This window comes from Crinia signifera, chromosome 6 (assembly GCF_055691185.1).
Source record: "Crinia signifera chromosome 6, ASM5569118v1, whole genome shotgun sequence".
Taxonomy (NCBI): Eukaryota; Metazoa; Chordata; class Amphibia; order Anura; family Myobatrachidae; genus Crinia; species Crinia signifera.
Window position 1 is genome coordinate 253,742,409 of NC_139222.1, and position 20,825 is coordinate 253,763,233.

Below are 20,825 nucleotides of genomic sequence, written 5' to 3' on the forward strand. Positions count from 1 at the left end.
CCTGTAACATGGCAGTTAGCAGGTGATTGGCTGGACGTTTATCTCTCCTTATCACCCTCGCATTTATCTCTTGTTAAGGCTTAATACATCTGCCCCAATAAGAGCCAACAGGGATAAGAGGGCACACTGTAAAAATACTTAACATGTGAAATGTACTTCAATAGGTCATAAATTCTGTTAGAAGTTATCGCTCGGACCAAGTTAGTGTTTTTAGGTGTGAAATGGGTTCAGGTACAACATACAGAATTTCCCCAAATCAAATGTACTGAAAGCATCCAGGTAATTGAGAAGTGCCATCTAGCTACTACATACTGTACATAGGGTCAGCCATTTTGTCATGTTATCAATGCTTCGTGTGTATTCATATCCAAATTTATACTATATTGTAGACCTGAAGGGCAATGGCCTAGAATTATATGGAAATATAAGCAAATATTGGCCTAGAACTTCTCATATAACCACCCAACAAATATAACCAGATGGTGACCCTCTCTGTCTGGCAAATAAAAGTATTATCTGGGGATTACTGGCTCTGAGCCACCTCCCCCCCAAAAAAACAGATCATCAGCGATAGCATACAACATCAATCACTGCTAGGACACAAATGAGCCAAGTGATGGCACTGTACTCAAATACTACCATCAGCTATACACTGGGAAAGCGTACCTGTCACCTGCACACAAAGTTGGCCACAGTTTTGAGGACTGAGACAACTTTCAGTGTAAGAGGAAATATTTACCAATGGGACGATTCAATCATGTTCACAAAGAAGCATTGGCTGTGCAATAACGGCATGGTTAAACCAAGTAACCTAAAATGTATTCTGAAGATTGGCTCAGTCAACAAAATGGCTGCCTCCATGATTAGAAGACAGGTACACTTCAGTCAATGCTTCATAATGGAAATAATGTCTGTTAGATAAATGAGCTGCCCAATGACTTCTGTTAGGGTTAGCAATGAGGGTAAGATATCCACAGTGATGGTATGCATAGCCATACAAGCTCCATTTTGTGCTCAGTGATGTGATGTGGAGTTGGTTTAAAGTGATCTTTCCCCATCAACCCATTTGTGTAAATTTTGGAGAGCTTCAACTTGGAAAAATTCCACATTAGAAAAAGTAGGGATTGACTCATTTCTCTTAAGCGTATCGCGGTATGAGAAATGTTTTTTCCAATGTGAGAAAAAGAGAAAAAAATAAAATCAAATCATGTAACCTTGTAAATTGAGGATTACACAGTATTTAAAAGACAAAAAAAATCTCTCCAAAATCTTTCCACCATAAAATTCCAGGCACCGTTTATCATGAACCTGGAGATCACCCATCAGTGGTCCTTAAAACACGCCATACATACATGCACAGTGGCAGGAGAGGCCATTTTCCCGACTGCCGTTGACATGCTGCTTAACAACTGAAAATTGGAATATAACTTATGAAACGTACAATTGTGGTATTATTTACTTTTATTATACGGATATTGCAATGGTCTACTTTATGATCGTCGACTACATTATACGGCCCAATTAGGACTTCTCTATTTACAACTCAATGAATAGGATAAATGGTGTTCCAGCCAATCAGTTCACAACGGTTATGCATTTGAAAACGACAGTTAAGCCTGCAACACCTCAGAATGATACATAGCTGGCCAATCTGGCGGTCAATGGGACCATGCATCAGAAAGTGCTTACAATGCTTGCCAATGTAGGGGGGCTATGGAGAGGTAGGGGATACCATGCTGCACCAGGGCATGGTAAAAAGGCATTGCCAACAGTCATGGGAGTGCACAAAACCGGGCACACAGTGCCCAATATGCAATAAGCATATATCAAGCAGATATCAATGTAGTATGTACCCAGTCCTAAGCGCTGAAAGGCTGGCACAATCATACACCGCAAATTTTAATTCGCTAAATGGGTCTCTTTGTCCTCAAATGCAGCATACAAAATGGATTTTACTAATCCATATGGGAGATAAGACTATGAACAAAGTAAAATAAGAGCTCCATGATCAACTAGGAGAGAGACATATGTCCATTTTCAGAAACCTTTTAATGGACTTAAAAGTAATGTTTGTATTTTTGTTTGAAGAGAAAATGAATTCAGCTTAAACAAATCAAGTCATAACCTATACTGTATATCAAGTATCTCTCCGGTATAACCACTTCAGTCTTTACTGGAAGGGAGCTTCAAAAAATCTTTGTTTTCAGTATTTTAGTAAAGTCAGTTTGTAATCTCCTCTAGGAGAGAGTTTCCAATACCCTCTATCCCAAATACTTGTGTAGTTTCACAGTGGCAGTTACAAAGTTAGTGTAGCGTCCCTGTCAGAACCAGAGTACTGTTCCTGCGGCCAGCATAGTCAGCGTCTGAAAGAATCAGCGTAGAGTTGCCGCGGCTGCTTAAGTAGTTATCGCAATCAGTCAGATGTCCCTGTCAGTATCAGCCAGCGCTTATTACATTGTGTGGGAACCATTGACCATTTTTACATGCCTGACCCGACACGTCAAGTAATCCGGGTCCTCTCGCTGCGCTCGCCACACTTTATAAAATCAACTCCACGCCGACGTGGCTAGTGGGGGTATGAACAAGTCGGAAGAACGCGTACCGAGTCCCCTCGCGGGGCTCGCCGCACTTTGGGCTGGGGTGGATAGTGGGGGTTTCAAATGGAGGCATTTGCCAGTATGTAACATGGAGCACTGGCAAATGCGTCCTTTATTGTGCACGAGACGCACTTGCACACCACCCACCCCCCTTTGTACGGTGACTATGCTAACTACGCAGGGCTGCCGCGGAGACACTACGCTTACTACTCTAGGCAGCCGCCATGAAACTACATAAGTAAGGCAGCCGTTGGGCTACGCTGGCAACGTAGCTTCAACCATAGCTTAAGCTGCTGCCAAGAAACTAGACAAGTACCAAATTTTATATAGAACACTATCACATTTCCTCCCATTCCTCAGAGGAGCAATGAGTAGGAGCGACTGCAACCATGCTAATAACACACATAGCTCCCCCACTACCTATTGGATGAAGCCATCTAAAAAGGAGCCCATTAAAACTAAAGTTCTGAAGGTAGGCTAAAAAGAGCAGCATGTGTTAGAAGGGACATTTTAAGAGAGGATGAGACCTGTGTGTAGTCTCTTCCTCTGTCGATAGCAGCGCTGTGTAGTAGGGTGCAAATCTCCATAAAAAAAAAAAGGGGGCCATTTTTCCAGTGATTTTTAGATTACTGCTGTACTGCTCTAGTACTAGAGCGCTCAGACTAAACTGTGCATAGGCAGATACCCAGAAAAATGGCCACCATGGAATTTTTCCAGCGATTTCAGCAGCATTCCAGTCGCCGCTGGACTCCAGAGGGTATTCGAAAAATAGGTACATTTTGTGTGGTATATGCCCTCCTGGGACTCAGGGGCCCGTGCTTGCACCCTTTAAATAAGTAAATACGCCACTGTCTAAGCCTAAAATGATTGCAGATACCAAACAACGGATGGAGATAAACTATAACCATCCACACTATCTCCAAGGTTTGGTACATAGACCCAATAACAGGTGGCAAATACACAAATCACGGTAAGTTTATTTAAAAAAAAAAAGCATAAGCAGCTCACCAACATTCTTTGTAACTGAAGGTTAGTACTTTTGAAAGCGTTAATGTAGAAAAGTAGAAAAATCGCAAAAAATAGCTTGCTTGCTTCATTGCAATACTGCTAAAGGTATTGCAACTTTCCATTAACGCATACCCCTGTAGCACACCCAACGGAATATTTAATATTGCAAAATGTAAAAAAAATTACTCATGTTACAAAATATTCTGAATACGCAGCCATTCATGAATGTGGTCCAGATCAGGTCACCTTCTCAGATAGACATGCATTCATGAATGTGGTCCAGATCAGGTCACCTTCTCAGATAGACATGCATCCATGAATGTGGTCCAGATCAGGTCACCTTCTCAGATAGACATGCATTCATGAGTGTGTTCTAGATCAGGTCACCTTCTCAGATAGACATGCATTCATGAGTGTGTTCTAGATCAGGTCACCTTCTCAGATAGACATGCATTCATGAGTGTGTTCTAGATCAGGTCCCCTTCTCAGATAGACATGCATTCATGAGTGTGTTCTAGATCAGGTCCCCTTCCTCAGACATGCATTCATGAAGGTGTTCCAGATCAGGTCCCCTCAGAAACATATTAATGAATTTAATGCAAAAAACATAAGTGGACTGAATACATTTTAGATCACATGCTTACACATTATGAGAATTATAATATATCCAATTATAAAAAGGCCACACAACAGCTACAAGGCTCTCCGAAAGAAAGGCGCCACAGAGGGTTACGCTGCCCATACTGTGACAGGCTACATATTGTTCAACGCATTCTTTAAAATGCCATTATTAAAAAACAATAATGTAGAGAGCAACAAAAGTACAAAAAAACACAACATGAACAAGTATCAGGTCAGTTCTAAAATAACCGCAAATTAACTAAATTTCTTTCAGAACTACCCAGAGGTGAAAAATACATTTACTGGGATATTTCTCTCTACAGATGTAAATGTACAGTAGCTAGAAGGGACTTCGGGTGCTGCGTCAGCCATTGCACTAAAATGTATTTTTAGGAGAAACAGTAAGCGCACAGATAGGCCCCTGAACCAAGTCACGATAGGATGACAGACTGACAGAGAGGGACAGACATGTGTATAGATTACTACCTTGCTTGGGCTGCCCTTTGTGAGGCTCGATAGGCCCCACTTCTCTTGCTGCTGTAGGGGAATGCCAGCAGGGTAATGAGTAATACAGGTCATCTTACAATTGAGGCACAGCTTCAATGCTTAGGTTTTAATGAGGCGGGATATAATTGGTTATTTACTCATAGGGTTGGCATGGATCCGTTAATATACACAGACATGTGTCAAGGAAGGTAGTGGGAAGGAGGTCACCATTAAGGATAAGCGTAGGTCTCAAAACGTATTAATTGGGAACAACCAACAAACGAAGAGACATTGGGGCAGATTTATTAAGCTTGGAGAAGAGATAAACTGGAGATAACGCGGAGAAAAGGTAAAAGGAGATAAAGCAGCAGCCAATCAGCTCCCAACTGTCTTTTTCAAACACAGCTGATTGGCTGCTGCTTTATCTCCTTTTACCTTTTCTCCGCGTTATCTCCAGTTTATCTCTTCTCCAAGCTTAATAAATCTGCCCCTAGATCTTCACCCACCACTTTGTCAGTCCCAAGGTTACACACATTAATAGCAGTGGGTATGGGACGGGACAGATTTTGGGGGAGGTTTCGGAGAACATAAGGATAACACATGTTATAGTGTGAACACAATCAGACATTTGTGAAAGGGAGTTCGTAGTAACAACGTATTGCGGTAACAGTCTACAGTGCGCGGTTACTTGTGTGTTATATCCACTATGGAATTACGACATGCAATAATAAGGTGCGCAAGCACACATTACCTGACTCGCCAGAAGTGGTTTGGTGTCCTCCACCTCGATAACTACGTCACGAGGAGGTGATGAACACAAGAGTGCCACTGAAAGAGAACATGATGCACTTAAGTATTACTATGAAACCACCTGACCCAACTTCCAATTCTCCTAAACAAATCATTTAAAAGCAGAAAGTCTCCACTACACTGGAAATACAGAACACATTTGAAAATCAAAAAAGCAACTTCGAGAGCTCTGGGCAATTTTCAGCAGTTTTCTGAATGGTTTAGAAGCACTCATACTGTAGGGGAGAATTTAATTGTTATGGCTGTCCATGGTGTGTGAGCTGAAACGCCAGTGCCAGAGGCAGATGGCACCCAATGGAGCCATTCAATTGTAAACATTTTGGTGTAATCTGCCAGTGTGCTAAAAATAGAAATGCTCTCCTCCACACACCCCACAATGTTCTTACATAGTAGTGGAGGTTGGAAAAAAAATAATAATAATTTATTCCATCAATTTCAACTTCTAAATGACCCACAATGGTGGTCTAATTTATTACTGATCCACTATATTTTATTATGATTAAATGATTATACCCCTGTATACTTTTTTGCTAAAAAATTGTCTAACCCATTTTTAAACTTATCCATTGAGTCTGGCATCGCAACCTTCCCTGGCAGCATATTCTATACTGCCCTTACCATAATTAAACGCTTCCTTTTGCTGGGTGAGGAACTTCCTTCCCTGTAAACTTAAGGGATGACCATGTGTTCTGTGTACAATCCTCATGGTAAATAGATCACCCAATGTGCTCTGTATTGACCCTTTATGTATTTATATAAATTCCCCATCTTACACGCCTTTTATAATGTAAGTGTACCTAACCTGGCTAGCCTTTCCTCATAACTCAATGACTAACCCTTGAATCAATTTTGTTGTTCTTCTCTGAACCTTCAAGTTCCAAGATGTCTTTTTATGGAGTGGTGCCCTGAACTGTACATTGTATTCCAGATGAGGCTGTAACCAACTATTTATACAGTGGCATGATTACACCATCTTCCCTTGCCTCTATGCCCTTTTTACGCATGCTAATACATTATTGGTCTTTGCTGCTGCTCCTTGTCATTAAGCACTGCAGCCGAGTTTACAGTTTAGGAGAACCCCCAAAATACTTCTCCATTAATTATTCCCATAGATTTTACCCACTTCAATTATAGGTTGTACGCACATTTCTGGTCCCAAAATATATAACCTTAAAATCATCAATATTAAACCTCATCTTCCATTTTGCTGCCCAATCCAGTTTTAGGTCACCCTGAAGAGAGGAACATCCTGATCTGATTACCTTACCGTTTAGTGCAGTATTCAATGCACATTTACGAAATGTGCAGCGAATCCTGTTTAGGATTCGCTGCACATTCGCAGGGTTCCGGAGGGCTGGAGCATTCACTGCCAGCCCTCCGTGTCACCCTAATCAACTCATCAGGGGCAGCGAGCCCCTGGCGGTGAATTTTAACCCTGGAGGAAGGCGGCAGGCAGGGAGATGGAAGTCTCCCTGCCTGCGCCTGACTGAGGAAGGCTGCCAGGACACTGGCAGAGCCCCCCCAGAGCTGGCAGGGGGCTTGGATAATCAGCCGCTGCACTCCCAGGTCCCGATCGTGCATATGTATTGATCGAGACCAGAGTGCAGTGAATAAATGAATATTAATGAGCTGCTCTCGGCTCCCGGCCCCCTGCTGGCCAAAGCGTATAAAAAAAACCTATTAAATTAAAATATATATTAATGTGCTTTAAAGCACATGATTAAAAATAGCATGCCCCTTCTGATTTGATTTTTTGACCAAACTTCCCCCCCAAAACCCTTTATTTCAAAAGGTCACTTTCCTGTTCACCTAAAAAAAGATGTCGAATGCAAAACGGCGAATCATGGAGAAAGCAGTTCTCCATCCTAGCATTGAATACACTCTCGGCAAATCCCAGTGAAAACCCCATTGAAATACTCCAGCGACTTGCAGTGAACATGAAATGGAGAACTTGCCGGCATTCACTGTTTGCTTTCGGCGAACAGTGAACATTGAATAGGGTGAACCACATTTTCAGTGAAACAGATTCACCGCAAGGAGTGAAAACAGCCCGATTTGCCGAAAAAAAAAAATGAAGAATTGGGAGCATTGAATACTGGCATCTTCAAAAATCGGCTAAGACGCACTGTAAATAAATTCTGATCTCTTTTCTTGACTAAAATATAATTTTAAATACCAAGAAAAAAAGGTTTTAGCCATAATGGTCGTCATGCAGATACCTCTTGATTCCGGAACCTCATTTGGCCTTTTAGAGTAGGCATCACAGCGGAATTTATCTAGCAAATCAATTGTACACTGCCCCACGACCGGCTTCCTTCCGAATGGCCTATGGTCGATCACTTTGATGATTATAGGCGGGACATACATTTCTTCCTTCGGTAGGAGCTACAGGAAAAAACAAAATTTAGTCAGTCTGGATACTATAATTTTTATGATGCCAATGTACAAGTACGAAGCACATTCTCATTGGAGAACGGCATTCAAAATCGGACAGAAAAGACTAGAGAATATGCACTTTGGCCTGCTATAGAATGCATACATGGAGACGCAAACCCCTGATGTAACGTGCTACAAGTCGGCGGACGTGTGGGAGGCAGGTTGAACTCTTTTTTTTTTTTTTTAAAGGGGCATTCATTCACAAAGCATAGTTTTGCCTTGTAAAGGATTGCCTCTAAAAAAAAAAAAAAAAAAAAAATTATATATATATATATATATATATATATATATATATATATATATATATATATATATATATATACATATATACACACATATATATATATATACACACATATATATATATATATACACACACACACACACGTATATATATATATATATATATATATATATATATATATATATATATATATATATATATATATATATATATATATATATATATATATATATATATATATATATACACACACACACACACACACACACACACCCTCAGTCAGCCAGCATCCCAAACAGTCGCTAGACTTCTACTGCATTACATCCGGCCCATGGGGTTAACTATAGTGGGTGCAAGGGGGTGCTATTGTTATGGGACCCAGGGGGGCCTGGGGCCAGGATATAAAGTAACATACCTTTGCCAAGATTTGACTGCTAAGCAATTAGGTCTGATCCATTGCCCAGCCTGAATTGTATGACCTTATATTCTCAGATAGAAGTGTATTTAGTGAGTAATCTAATGGTGGTAAGGTGACACTTAACATACTGCACAGCTGTCCCAATTTTCAAGTTCCATTCTTTTGGGACAGTCCCACACACACCAGCAGTGTGCCATGGTGGGGGCAGTGGGGAGACCCCTGCCACTCATTGCTATGCTTAGCACACCAGTGGTGAATAGATGCTGTGTGAAGACAGAGGGACTGTGGGCATGGCCAGCTGCTCACAGGGCACTGCCCATGCCCCTATAGGGGGCTGGGGTCATTGTCTTACTGTGATGCCACACCCCATTACTGCGAGGAGCCTTGACTGCTATTTTTATAAAAGTTAGGAGGTATGCTGTAATGCAGCATAATATGAACTGTGGACACTGTATATCATGACATGAACTGGGGATAATGTGTGGTATAATGTGTACTGGCAGCCCTACAATGTGACATCATGAAAACTAGGGAACTACAATTGATTCAGATCCCAAGGCACTGCTATGGGACATATTAACCAAAGCATTATAATGGTTCAGAAAATGAACGAGGGCTCTATTATGGGGCATAAAAATGAATAACTGCTGCAGAGCGGCATCTCTCAAGAAGCACCAGGGCTCATTTAATATGTTGCTATGGGGCCCACAAACTTCTGGTTACACCCTTGAATGTACAGTTTCTAGAACAAAGATGCAACTGCAGTTTCAATATAGTTCCCACAGTAGTCGTCATCATCAGTCATGGAATACAGAGCTTCTTAACATAATACTCCGGTCTTACCACTTTCATGAAGAGCACAGAACTTTGGAAGTTGGGGGTCTTCTTAAGATTCTTGATAACCGCGGATTGGATAATCTCTCCACCGCACTCCACGATGAGGCTCGGTGACATGACAGCCGCCATCTGGTAGCTTTTCATGTTGCGCAATCCCCACGTAAGGATCTGAGGAAACAAACATTTTGTCTTGGAAATCTATCAATGTGTGAGACAGATCTTTTATTTAAAAAAAAAAAAGGCAAAGGAAACACAATATCGCCAAATTGAAAAAAGTTGATTTATAGATAAATGTTTTGATAACTAAAATATAATGCACCAAATCTATGTAACCAAAAAAAGGTAAAGGTTTTACACATCACACCCTGAAAAAGGGGCTTACCTCAATGGCGGTCAGCTGAACCACTGGGCGGATACCTTGAGGCACCATGTAAAGCTTTGGTGATCGTTGGGATGGCAATATTGGCAGATTTGATCCATCCTTATGAATTAAGGAGAAATTACATTAGCAAAAAAAAATTTTCTTCAAAATCATTTAATCTGGCTGTAGTATGTACTAAACACTTCTAGAAAAGGTGGATTAAGTTTGATCTCTCACATTACCTGATACAGCCAATCCTCAATCTAAAAATGTAAAAGCCAACACAAAAGCTCTACGCCCATGGAACAAGGTAATAAACAGTGTTCCAAATAAGATTGGTCAAATCTCTTATGGCCGGTCTGCTACTGATTTTTAGAGAATGGGATCTAGGAACAGACAGGAAACTCCTTATTCCCAGATCATGTTATTATGGGAGCTGCAAATAGACTAGTACTAATTTACTGGATTAAACGCTCTGTCCCATCGGTTGCAGAACTTAAAAGGGAGTTACTCTAGCTCATTTATATGGAATGAAGAGCAACATTACCGGATGTTCAAAATGGAATCCTTCGCTTCTACAAGAAACGCGGATTATATGTTGAAAGGTTAAACAATATTACCAAAGACCATATTCGAAAGCGTTTTGAAAACACCAACTGGTTTCTGTATAGGCAAATATCCACCCCTAAACCAGCTTAGTAAATATCTGGAATGAGAGCGAGCATTACAGAATCAGGCTTCTAAATGATCATTTTGTAGGTCATTCTGTGGATTATATCCTCATAGTAGTGATTTGCATGCCTCCAAGTCCCAAATCTACCATTTTAAGTGAGGCAGTCCTGATTGACAGTTGGTGAGGTAAGTCCCATACATAGCTGCTCGTAAACGGTCAATAGATGCCATGAGTACCTGCCATTCAATGGGAAGGCAATGGGACCCACATGGCCCATCATGTCTGGGATGGGACCAGTGTGCAGAGTTGTCCCAACTCACCATGACCATGTTTAGAGGAATTAAAATCAGTAAATCACTGGTTGAACGGTATTGTAGAATAGATTTAGATTACCCAATAGTGTTATTTGACATTTCACATACAGAACCTAATATGCAACTAAAAAATTGGACTTGAAAGACTAAAGAACTATTAAATGGTCTGAAACTTGTTGGTACAGCGTTCTACCACTGATGGATAGTCACCAATTGTGAACCTCTGCAGCAATATTCAAATGACAGCCATCAATGCCAGTGATTGTCCATCAATGGTTAACCCATACATGTCCATAACTACTGCTGAAGTCTCTGGGCAATGGGATGTGAGAAGATTTGCATGTGTAAAGCAATAAAATCATAGCGGTAAACCCATCAATAAAACAGCTTTCACACCAAAATTCCGTCATTGAACACTGGTTTCAAGAGCCATGAAACAGTGGCTAAAAAAAAAAAAAAAAACGTTTACACTGCAATCTGGACCCGGTATAGCAGCTGTATTCCCTCTGCCAGCGCTTTGAGACATTATCGTTGCCTCCAATTGCCGGTGAGCCAGCGGTCCACAGGCTTGTACTTGGACCCAGGTCGTACGAACCCGGTCATCTGTTTACACTGCCTGGTTATATGGGTCCAACCCTCCTAGCTTTAAAATACAGACCTTTTCACGAAGGATAAGTTCTGCAGCCACCAAGATGTCTCCACAGTGTTTTCCGGATTTCATTACAGGATACCAGAGGAGTTTTGGGGTGATGTCAATTCCAGGGTTCAACTTTACTACCGGCAAACAAACACTTCTCCCGAGAAATTCATCTTTCCCCTGAAACAAGCAGCAGAATAAGACATAAAGGGAGAGGCGGCCAGAAGTCAGCAAGCTACTATCCGCATGCGGCCTCATACGTACCACTTGGTCACTGTCAAATATTTCAAAGACTACATTGGGAGGACTCTGCGCTACTGATTGCGGATCACCATAAATTTCTACTTCATTGAAGATTAGGGTTTGGTCCCATGATGGATTCAGAGTTGATTTAATGATCTCTGTGGTTTTACTGCGGTGAAGGAATGACACGTGGGCATATGGATCTATAGGCAAAACACAAGGAGAACAACTGTGGGTGGACACAGTGACTTACTTTACCCTGAAACATACTTACATATCCAACTGCTCTCCAGGGGCAGAGGCTATAACCATCCCATTATACCATGTCTACCTATAGGTGCGTACACACGGGACAATATGATCGCTGGCAATATATTGCTCAGCAATCATATTGCTCAGTGTCCCGTCACACTGCCGGGAGAAGAGGCAGTGGAAGTCGCTGGTTGGAGAAGCAAGCTCCTCTGACCAGCGACCATTCAGGGGCTGAAAACAGGAGCATGTAATCGCCCCCGTGTGTACGCACGGAGTCAGGACATGTATTTAATAACCATTCCCTATCCTACATTAGACTACCCTAATTTAGGCCAGATCTATGAGGAAGACACCTTTGTTGTACTGAATGCAGGTGTTAGCTGTGGAACTGCTACGGTGCCACCTCCACACGGTCACTCGAGGGGTCGGAAACTGGGTTATGGTGGCAGTGACAGGTAGGTGGGAAGGGGGGGGGCAGTAGGTTGCCATTTTCGCTAGATTGTCAAGGATACGTTTTCAAAAATTACAGAAACAAGGAATTCATGGAAGAACCGTGAATGTGGCCCCCTAGTGTCTCTGGCCAGGCACAACAGCCTTATAACGACATCACTGTATCATCCATACAAACCAAACAGTATTGCTCAGTGGTACCCAACGGCAAACCCCACCCCCGATAACATAACAAATAAACTCGTTCGCCAACAAAGTTTGAGAACTCCCCAAAGTCCCATCTCATTAATAACTGGCAATTAGATATAACATCCTAAGCCTGAGCTTATAAAAAGGAGAAATTTCATGTTATCGGTGTCTTACCAGAAAAGCTGTCTTTATCCATGGCGGCGAGACCACGCGCCTGATACACGTAGCAGCGAAGGTGATAACTGAACATTCCTAGGAAATGAGAAAACTTCAATGAAAACTGAATTATTTTTTTTTATCTAGAAATTGACTAAATTGCGGGAAACAGTGGTATGTTCTAACCAGTCTGGTCTGGCATGTCTGATGCAGAGTTGACTGGAGTGCACATGAAGTACAATGGGGCAGATGTATTAAGCCTGGTAAAGTGATAACATGGAAGGTGACAAATGACAGCTGAATGGCTTTACTTTACCAGGTTTAATACATCTGCCCCATAATAAACATTACCCTCACCAACTGATAAACTTCTGTCCAGTCCGTGCTTTTACCATGACTGAATTGCAACCTTCCCCCACAATCTCTAGTAAAAATAAAAAAGTTGAAGCCAAGCTTCAGGTTGATTTCAAAATCAAGGTCTGTGAAAAGAATCAAAAATGTAAAGATGTACGGAATGACTGAATTAGGAGAGGAGTGGTTTAAACATCTTGGGATGGCCTTGTGGGGAGCATGCAAGTCGGCATCCAATTAGGATTCAGGGTTGGCAGAATGAGCTGGATTATAGGATCTGGTTAAAGAAGGAGTCAGCCTCTTGTTACGGATCTTGCCACCCTCCCTCACTTTTTGTAGGAGTGGTGGGTGTTTTTTTTGTGTTGACCATTTGGCTGGAAAGAACGGTAGGTTTACGGATTTCGGGTCTTATTTAAGGGTTGATCATGGTTGTTTTTAGTGCACTCACCTTCGTTGACTATAGGCATCTGTTGAATAACCCGGTCGGGGATAAAGACACCACTCAGAGAGGTGGGTAGTCAAGTTAGAAGGTCGAGTGGATACCACTTTGTTAGGCAGCATAGGTTTTATGGGTGGGGTTAGAAGATGGCCATTCTTTTTTTGCCACCATTATTTAAATCCTTTTAAGTATTCAAGTTTAGAGTTGTTTAAATAAATTCAACTAACATTTTCTGCCATACCCAAGTCTGAGTCTTTATTTTAGGTTAAGTATTATGCAAGCACAAGGTCATACATTAGTCACTAGGATGTTTAAGGCACACAGACTTCAGGTGCGTGCATTATATGGAGTGTCATCTACTGGTCTTCAGAGATCCTAGTAGACAGGGCACACTTACTAGAAAAGGTGCAGGACACAATGGGAGTGTTCGCGCCAAAGACAATTGTTGCGGATTCCTTCCCCTTCTCAGAACTCTTCTTCTCTTCTTCATCAGCACTCGTATCTGCCCCCTAGATACAATGAAGACACATGTAAAACAGCATATTCTAACCGGTAAAGAAGCTTAATGCTAGTTTGCACTTTTTTCTATAGCAGTGCTTTCCAAATCCAGTTCTCTAGCAGTACGTGTTTTCCATATTACCTTGCTGGAGCAATGGCTTTTTACTACTGACCGATTGATTATTAAAGATCCGCACATCATTTCAATAATCAATCTGATTCTTGGGCAAATACCAAAGATGACACTACGCCAATGTTTGCACAGTGTTTTGCGACTATGCATGCATTCACCTGATTGTACACAGACACTGCTGTTGCACACATAGTTGCTGGCAACAGAACGGTTGAGAGGTGGCCTGAATGAATGCAAATAGGCGCCTTGTCATATGCATATTATGGCAGTGTCAGTGAATGCAGCTGTGCTCTCAACGCAGTTCCAAACCACATAGGCAACATGTGCGAGACCCTGCACCTGCCATAGGCTGTTGCAAATGACAATGGTGTTTGCATTAGTGCACGATGGTTGAGTTTTCAGGACCAATGACTGTCTTATTGGAAAGATTTACATGGTCCGGGTCTCACACTATCATGTGTTGTACTCAAATACCCTGCTTATCATATGTTTACCAGATCATCTAGCTGTGGCATAGGCGTGTTAAAGGAATGACAACAGAGCTACATGTGTTGCAAATTCCTGATTTTATCTGGAAAACATGCACTGCTAGGGTTCCGTATGGACAGAGTTTGAGAAACACTGGCCTATCACATTAAATGCATCTATCAGCTCCTTAAGCCAGGCAGAGGTAGAACCACTCTTAAAAATAATGTTCTGACCAATTGGCAAGCAACCAACTGCTGAGACGACTAATCAGAATCACCAGGGTGTTCTCACCAAGGGTCTATACTATAGTAATATAGTAATGTTAAGGTGTCAAAATACAGTATAGGAAAGAATACCAGTGTCCCTAATGAACACTAAATCAAGTTACAACCTTATGTATTTAGGTAAATGAGCTACTGGAATATCATTAGTCAAACCCAGAAGTCCGTTCTCTCTTGCGGTTCCTTTTCTCATGACTTACCAGAGCTCCCTCCAGCTTGAAGATCGCTGATGCACCGAGACTTTCAGCAGGCGCCATCTTCCTCCGCCAGCGCCTTCGGCGGAAAGTGTCAGAGCTACGCGCCTTCAGGTGGAACTTCCAGCCTATGAGTGCAGCGTATTCCCAGCAGTCCTGGGTCTCAGAGAGGGTAGGCTATGTGGGAGAAGGAAAGGATAAAATGAATCAATGTTCACCTTCCATACATACTGGACATGGCATTCAGCTGTCCCTGACGTGCAGTGAGGTAAATGGCTGGGAAGCCACTGGATAGTATCAGAGCCAGCTGCACACACATGAACCTGATTGTACATATACGCATTATATAAAGCTGCAGCCGTATATACTGTAATACTCTGACTTTCGTCTTGCCAACTAATAACATGAAAACATTTTGATGCTGAAAGATTTAGACTTGCCACAGAAGGTTGGGTAGAGACCACCGTACTACACTAAATATTTTGTTACTATGTTATGCATGGTAATAAAGTGTATCGTATACTACACTAAATGTTGCCATACACTTGTACGATGTAATACTTGTTCATTTTGGCGATATATCATGTGAAAAGTGTCAAATTTGATGCCATTTATTTACAATTCCGATCAGATGCGCAGATGGTCACTGATGCACCAAGGATACACGGTATCCCGGGGCACTGAATGGGATGGCATGCAAAATGAGTGCAAATGATGCATGGCATGCGATCAAGTGGCCAAGGTACCGCACGTGAGGCTGCATGCGATACCTCAGCTACGTGTATGACCACCTCAACCCTTTTGTCCTCCGGGTTCTTACTCATGGTCTCAACACTAAAATGTCAAACTTGCTCTAGAGAACAAATCTAAATTTTTTTTAGCATGCCAGCACCAAGGCCAACAGCAACAGGTCTGTACAGCAACAGATAGGCAGGGCCGGCTCTACCATTAGGCAGCTTCAGGCATTTGCCTAGGGTGCCGGGATGTGGGGGGCACCACCAAGTCTGCAAATCAAAAAATCAAGGATGTTTATGAGAATCCTTGTTGTACTTAAATGCAGGTTGCGTCTAAGAGCTCACCTCCATACTTCCCTACATTGCAGCCCCCCCCCCCTCCTTGTACTCTGTTGTGGGTGGCAAAGGGGAGGGTGCAGATGGCCTCTAGGTAAAGCAGGGTACTTGCCCACCTTCCTGGTTGAGGATGGGAAGACCACAGGGGGGGGGGTAGCTTGAAGTTTTGCCTAGGGTGTTGAGAAGCCTTACACCAGCCCTGCAGATAGGGGGCTAGATTCTCTAGGCTTCAAAAGTGGCTGGCTGTTTATCACTCTCCATTTTATCAATCAGCTCCTACCTGCCATGTCACAGGCTGTGTTTGAAAAATGTCAGACAGGAGCTGATTGGCTGACTGTTTATTACTCTCCATTTTATCACTTAAGGGGTACTTTGCAGACCGGTTGGGGTACTTGAAAATAATATTAGTCTCCTGATGGCAGAAGGAGTCTTCCATTGTCATAGAGATGAACCATGTTGCATCATTTCCAGTTCTGTCTGCCGCATCATCAGCATCTACTCGTGCTTTTGCCCAACCACCAAGTCACTGGGAGCCATCTGTGCTGCCCTCAGAGCTCAGCAATTATCTGGCACCCACGCTGAAGGATGGAGAAAGCCGCTGCAGTAATCCTACAGGCATTAGCGGGAACCCCAAAGACCGTACGCAGCCAGCGGCAAGACAGAGGGTGACGATTCCTGAGCGCACATTACTCCTTAATAGCAGGACACGCATACTACTCACTTCCACTCCGCTCCTAAGTACTGTGGTTATTTCAATTTGAAAGGAGGGAATACCCCTAAATGAAAAGCCTAATAAAAGGGTACAGGAGAGAAAGAATGTTGGGAACCACTGCTTTAAGGCATCAGCCCGAACCATTTTGAAAACCCAATATATAGTGTAAAGCTATGCCCAGGAATATTAAGTATATTACAACTCCTTGCAAATACAGAAATTCCTTGTGTGATTTAGGCCAGTAACACCAGTCCAAGCACTGTAATGGAAATAGTCTAACATTCTGGAATCAGGTTCACTATAATTCATAACTTCTGCAAATCGTTCAGTGAGCTCCAGCGACCATTTTAAATATGCTAAAAACCGGGATGACATTTATGACATCCCAGCATGCCTTGCTACAGTTTTGCTATTTGGCAATCCTAAAACTGTTGCAGGGCATGCTGGGATGTGTAGTTCAACAACAGCTGGAGGGCCGTTGATTTAGGAGAAGAAAAGATTACTTATGTGATGAAAAGGTACCACTTATACCAAGACTAACCGTATACCGCAATAAAAAGGAATTTTTGCTGTGTTATCAAATAAATTCTAAAAGGATTTACAGGGCAGATTTTACCAAGTAAAACCTAAAACCTAGCATCTATCTCGGCGCAAAGTGAGATACAGAAAGTATCCCAAGGAGAATTGGGTATAAAAGTATGACAAGAGCTCCCTCTTGTGGGCTCTATCATTAACTACATCTATATGTACACACCAGGGCTTAAAGTGGTCCTGGAGAGGTGGTGGAACTCATTTCCCTCTGTCACCTAAATCTTCCCTTCCCCCCCAATTAGGCAAAGCCAGGATTAGTGGTAATGTTTAACACCCCCTGGTTCCCCAGGGCACTTGCATAGGTGCCCTGGGTTGGTCATCGAGGACAAATTCAAATTATTTATGGTCACTCGAATATACAAAACCAGTACTGATGGTTTTCAATCATAACAAACGTGTGCAAACAGAAATGAACCCTGTCCATCACCGGATAGCGACCCGAAGGATGATATACTGTATATAACAATTTACTTAATTATATTAAAACAAAAAAATTCTCAGTTAGAAATTTTTGATTTAAGGGTGCCACTGAGCTAGATCCATTACAAAAAACCCCCCACATATTACTACTTTAAAGGCATCATTACGTGCTAAAATAAAGGCTGATGAAGTAGAACATTTGAAAATGGAATTTGGTTTATATTGGCACGCCAACACCCTACAGTGGTTACTACATGTATATAGTGCGCCCCTTACCTTTTTAACCACTGCGTTTACATTGGGATCCTTCTTCCTTTTCCGCACTTGTCTGCAGCGCCTGTGAGTGTGATACATCTTCTCGCAAGCCACCCAGGATTTGGGTTTAATGTCTGGGGGGATGGTGATTCCATATTCCCAACCTGGAACAGCAGCTTAGTCTTAATTCATAAATCTAACCTACTACACAACGGACATGTATTCGAATAACATTCTGGCCTAATGGTCAGGAAAAAAAAAGAAAAAAGACCAATCACTCTTTCCTGAAATACAGGAATGAATGAAGATATCAACGTGCTAACAAAAGAACAGAACACTAACCTTTCACTAGTGTGATGCCATGGACCAGTTGGCCTGAAGGTCCCAAGCTCTGAACTTGGACCTTAGTGTTGGCCATACACTCTACGAGGGGAGAAGTCACACGCAATCCACCCCCCCCCCCCCCCTAAATCCCCTTGGGCAGCAAGATCACATGAAATATATTGTTTGTGGTCCTTCTCCATAGAATATATTGCATTCGGTCCCAGCCAAGCCTGCCTGGATTGGTTAGGGGACACATTTTATCTTTAGCCCGTGCGATCCTCAGGTGCCAATCTGATGCACACTGGACAATGCATTGTATCTAATGTCAATCGCATGGGATTTGGATGCTTTTTGCATTTGGACCCAAAATTATTCATTTTGAATAATGTTTAAACAAAGCAATGGTAAAAAAATAAAATTAAAAAGTAAACCAAGTAAAAACTGGAGTTCAAGAGGAAGGTAAAAAAGTTACTACTGTACATTATAAATTGTAGATTTGTGGTAAAACTGAAAAAAATAGAATAAAAATGAAATATATGTCATACCTTTCTCATCCACCGCTCTATTAAGGTCAATGATCCACGCGTCGTCATCCCACACCCATCCACTTGGGCACTCAAACTCCCCCGGAGAATGGCTTTTATCCCCATTCTGAAAAATATATTGACCGTCAAATTATGAAATAATGTGGATAAACAAGAAGTTGGATCTCAGTCCCCTTCCAAATAATAGTACCAAGAGCATTTGCTAGGGCACACTGGACGAGCGATATATCTGAACGATGCTGAGATATATATAACGTTGGGTCTTCAACACAGCCAATGCCTGATATATCTAGCGATATATCAGCACGCCATGCTGTGTGTACAGGCGATCCACCGACCACCTGTACAGCCGCACTGGGAGCCACCGGTGAGTGATTGACAGCTCAGTGGGCAGTCACATGCAGAGGCACCCACCCACTTGTGATGTGACTGAAGAATGCCAGGTTATGGACTACCAGTCAATGGTCTCATCTGCCAGTGTAGGACAGCTCAGACTGCACAGTATGCCACACTACAAATACTCTTAGAAAGTGTAATCTTTGTAAATCAGTGTAATGTCTTACAGCATCTGTGAACTCCTCATCAGCCTGCTTCCACTCCCCACCAGGATATCGGCTCTCATTACGAAACACTTCATCAGTGAACTCGCTGTGCCCAGCGTCTGCTTCCGTCAGCAAGCTGAAGAGACACAAATCCGCAAATCAGTCACAGCTACACGCTTATATGCCAGCAATAATCAGGGGACATCTCTTTATAAATTTAGTCACATGGTATTCTACAGCAGTGGTAGCCAACCCTAGCCCTCGAGAGCTACCAACAGTTCACATTTTCCAGACAACCTAGCTGCTGCACAGCTGCACTCACTAATCACTGACATTTTAAAAAAAGATACAGTTGGAGCTAATTAGCTCACTTGTGATTCTGTGAGGAGACCTGCAAAACATGCACTGTTGGTAGCTCTCGAGGACTAGGGTTGGCTACCCCAGTTCTACAGTATAACCTTATTTACATTCATGTTGATTTTTATGAGATTTTTTTTTTTTATCTTTAATAGTTTTTTTGGGTGCACTCTATAAATAGCAGTTATGAAAATTTATAATCACTCCTAATATATATATATGTTCAAATGCCTAACAAACCTGGAAAGCGATTGTGAACCTATAATTTTTTGCTACAATAAAAATAATAAAGTAAAAAAAATAATAAAAAAAAACACAACCCACACTTGTTCATCGGAGTAAAATACAATACACTGTCATTGTGTGGTTTGTTGCATTATTCCTCTTATTAGTGCAATATACATTTTTTTTCAGAGTTTAACCCATTCAGAGATTCAAGGTCCCCCTATGCATTTTGTCCTATGTAGACTTAATCAGGGGAATATTCTTGTGCAGTAAAATAAGATGCTCAATGGACTTTTAAATCTGGTGACCGTTATTGTGCAGAAGATAAGGAAAACTGTTTGGGTCACCCACATAAAGTAGTGTTCCCAGCTGCTTGCAATATGTTGATTGTTCAGAGTTAATGGTGTAAAGCAATAGTCCCAGCACTTTCAGTCTGGGGTATATAACTGATCTCCTTATTGAATATGCATGCTGTCTATAATCATAATCCGGGCATGATTATTTTTTACCATTTAGGATATGAGAGGGCTATTCAGAAACTAATACATAAAGCAGTGGCTCCCAATCTATTTTGCATCACAACACCCTATAGTATCCACGGCACCTCTAGGCCAATATTGTTTCTTATTTGGAAATAATTGATTGATAGATTGGCTGAGAGCGTCCGGCCAGTCTTTTCAAATCCAGC

The 20,825-nt window shown here is 41.9% G+C and overlaps 1 protein-coding gene across 4 annotated transcripts in view; it reads right to left on the reverse strand.

The window, feature by feature from the left end:
- MYOF (myoferlin) overlaps window positions 1–20,825 on the reverse strand; it is a 156,855-nt gene that overhangs the window by 26,865 nt on the left and 109,165 nt on the right. For all 4 annotated transcript variants that reach the window (XM_083149355.1, XM_083149354.1, XM_083149353.1 and 1 more), the window contains 12 exons: window positions 19,577–19,691; window positions 19,014–19,119; window positions 18,166–18,308; window positions 15,103–15,273; window positions 13,920–14,031; window positions 12,751–12,828; window positions 11,707–11,888; window positions 11,464–11,622; window positions 9,840–9,938; window positions 9,464–9,625; window positions 7,742–7,907; window positions 5,464–5,540 (listed from right to left, as the gene is read on the reverse strand). In XM_083149355.1, coding sequence (XP_083005481.1) covers window positions 5,464–5,540; window positions 7,742–7,907; window positions 9,464–9,625; window positions 9,840–9,938; window positions 11,464–11,622; window positions 11,707–11,888; window positions 12,751–12,828; window positions 13,920–14,031; window positions 15,103–15,273; window positions 18,166–18,308; window positions 19,014–19,119; window positions 19,577–19,691 — 1,570 coding nt within the window. The remainder of the gene's footprint in view (window positions 1–5,463; window positions 5,541–7,741; window positions 7,908–9,463; window positions 9,626–9,839; window positions 9,939–11,463; window positions 11,623–11,706; window positions 11,889–12,750; window positions 12,829–13,919; window positions 14,032–15,102; window positions 15,274–18,165; window positions 18,309–19,013; window positions 19,120–19,576; window positions 19,692–20,825) is intronic.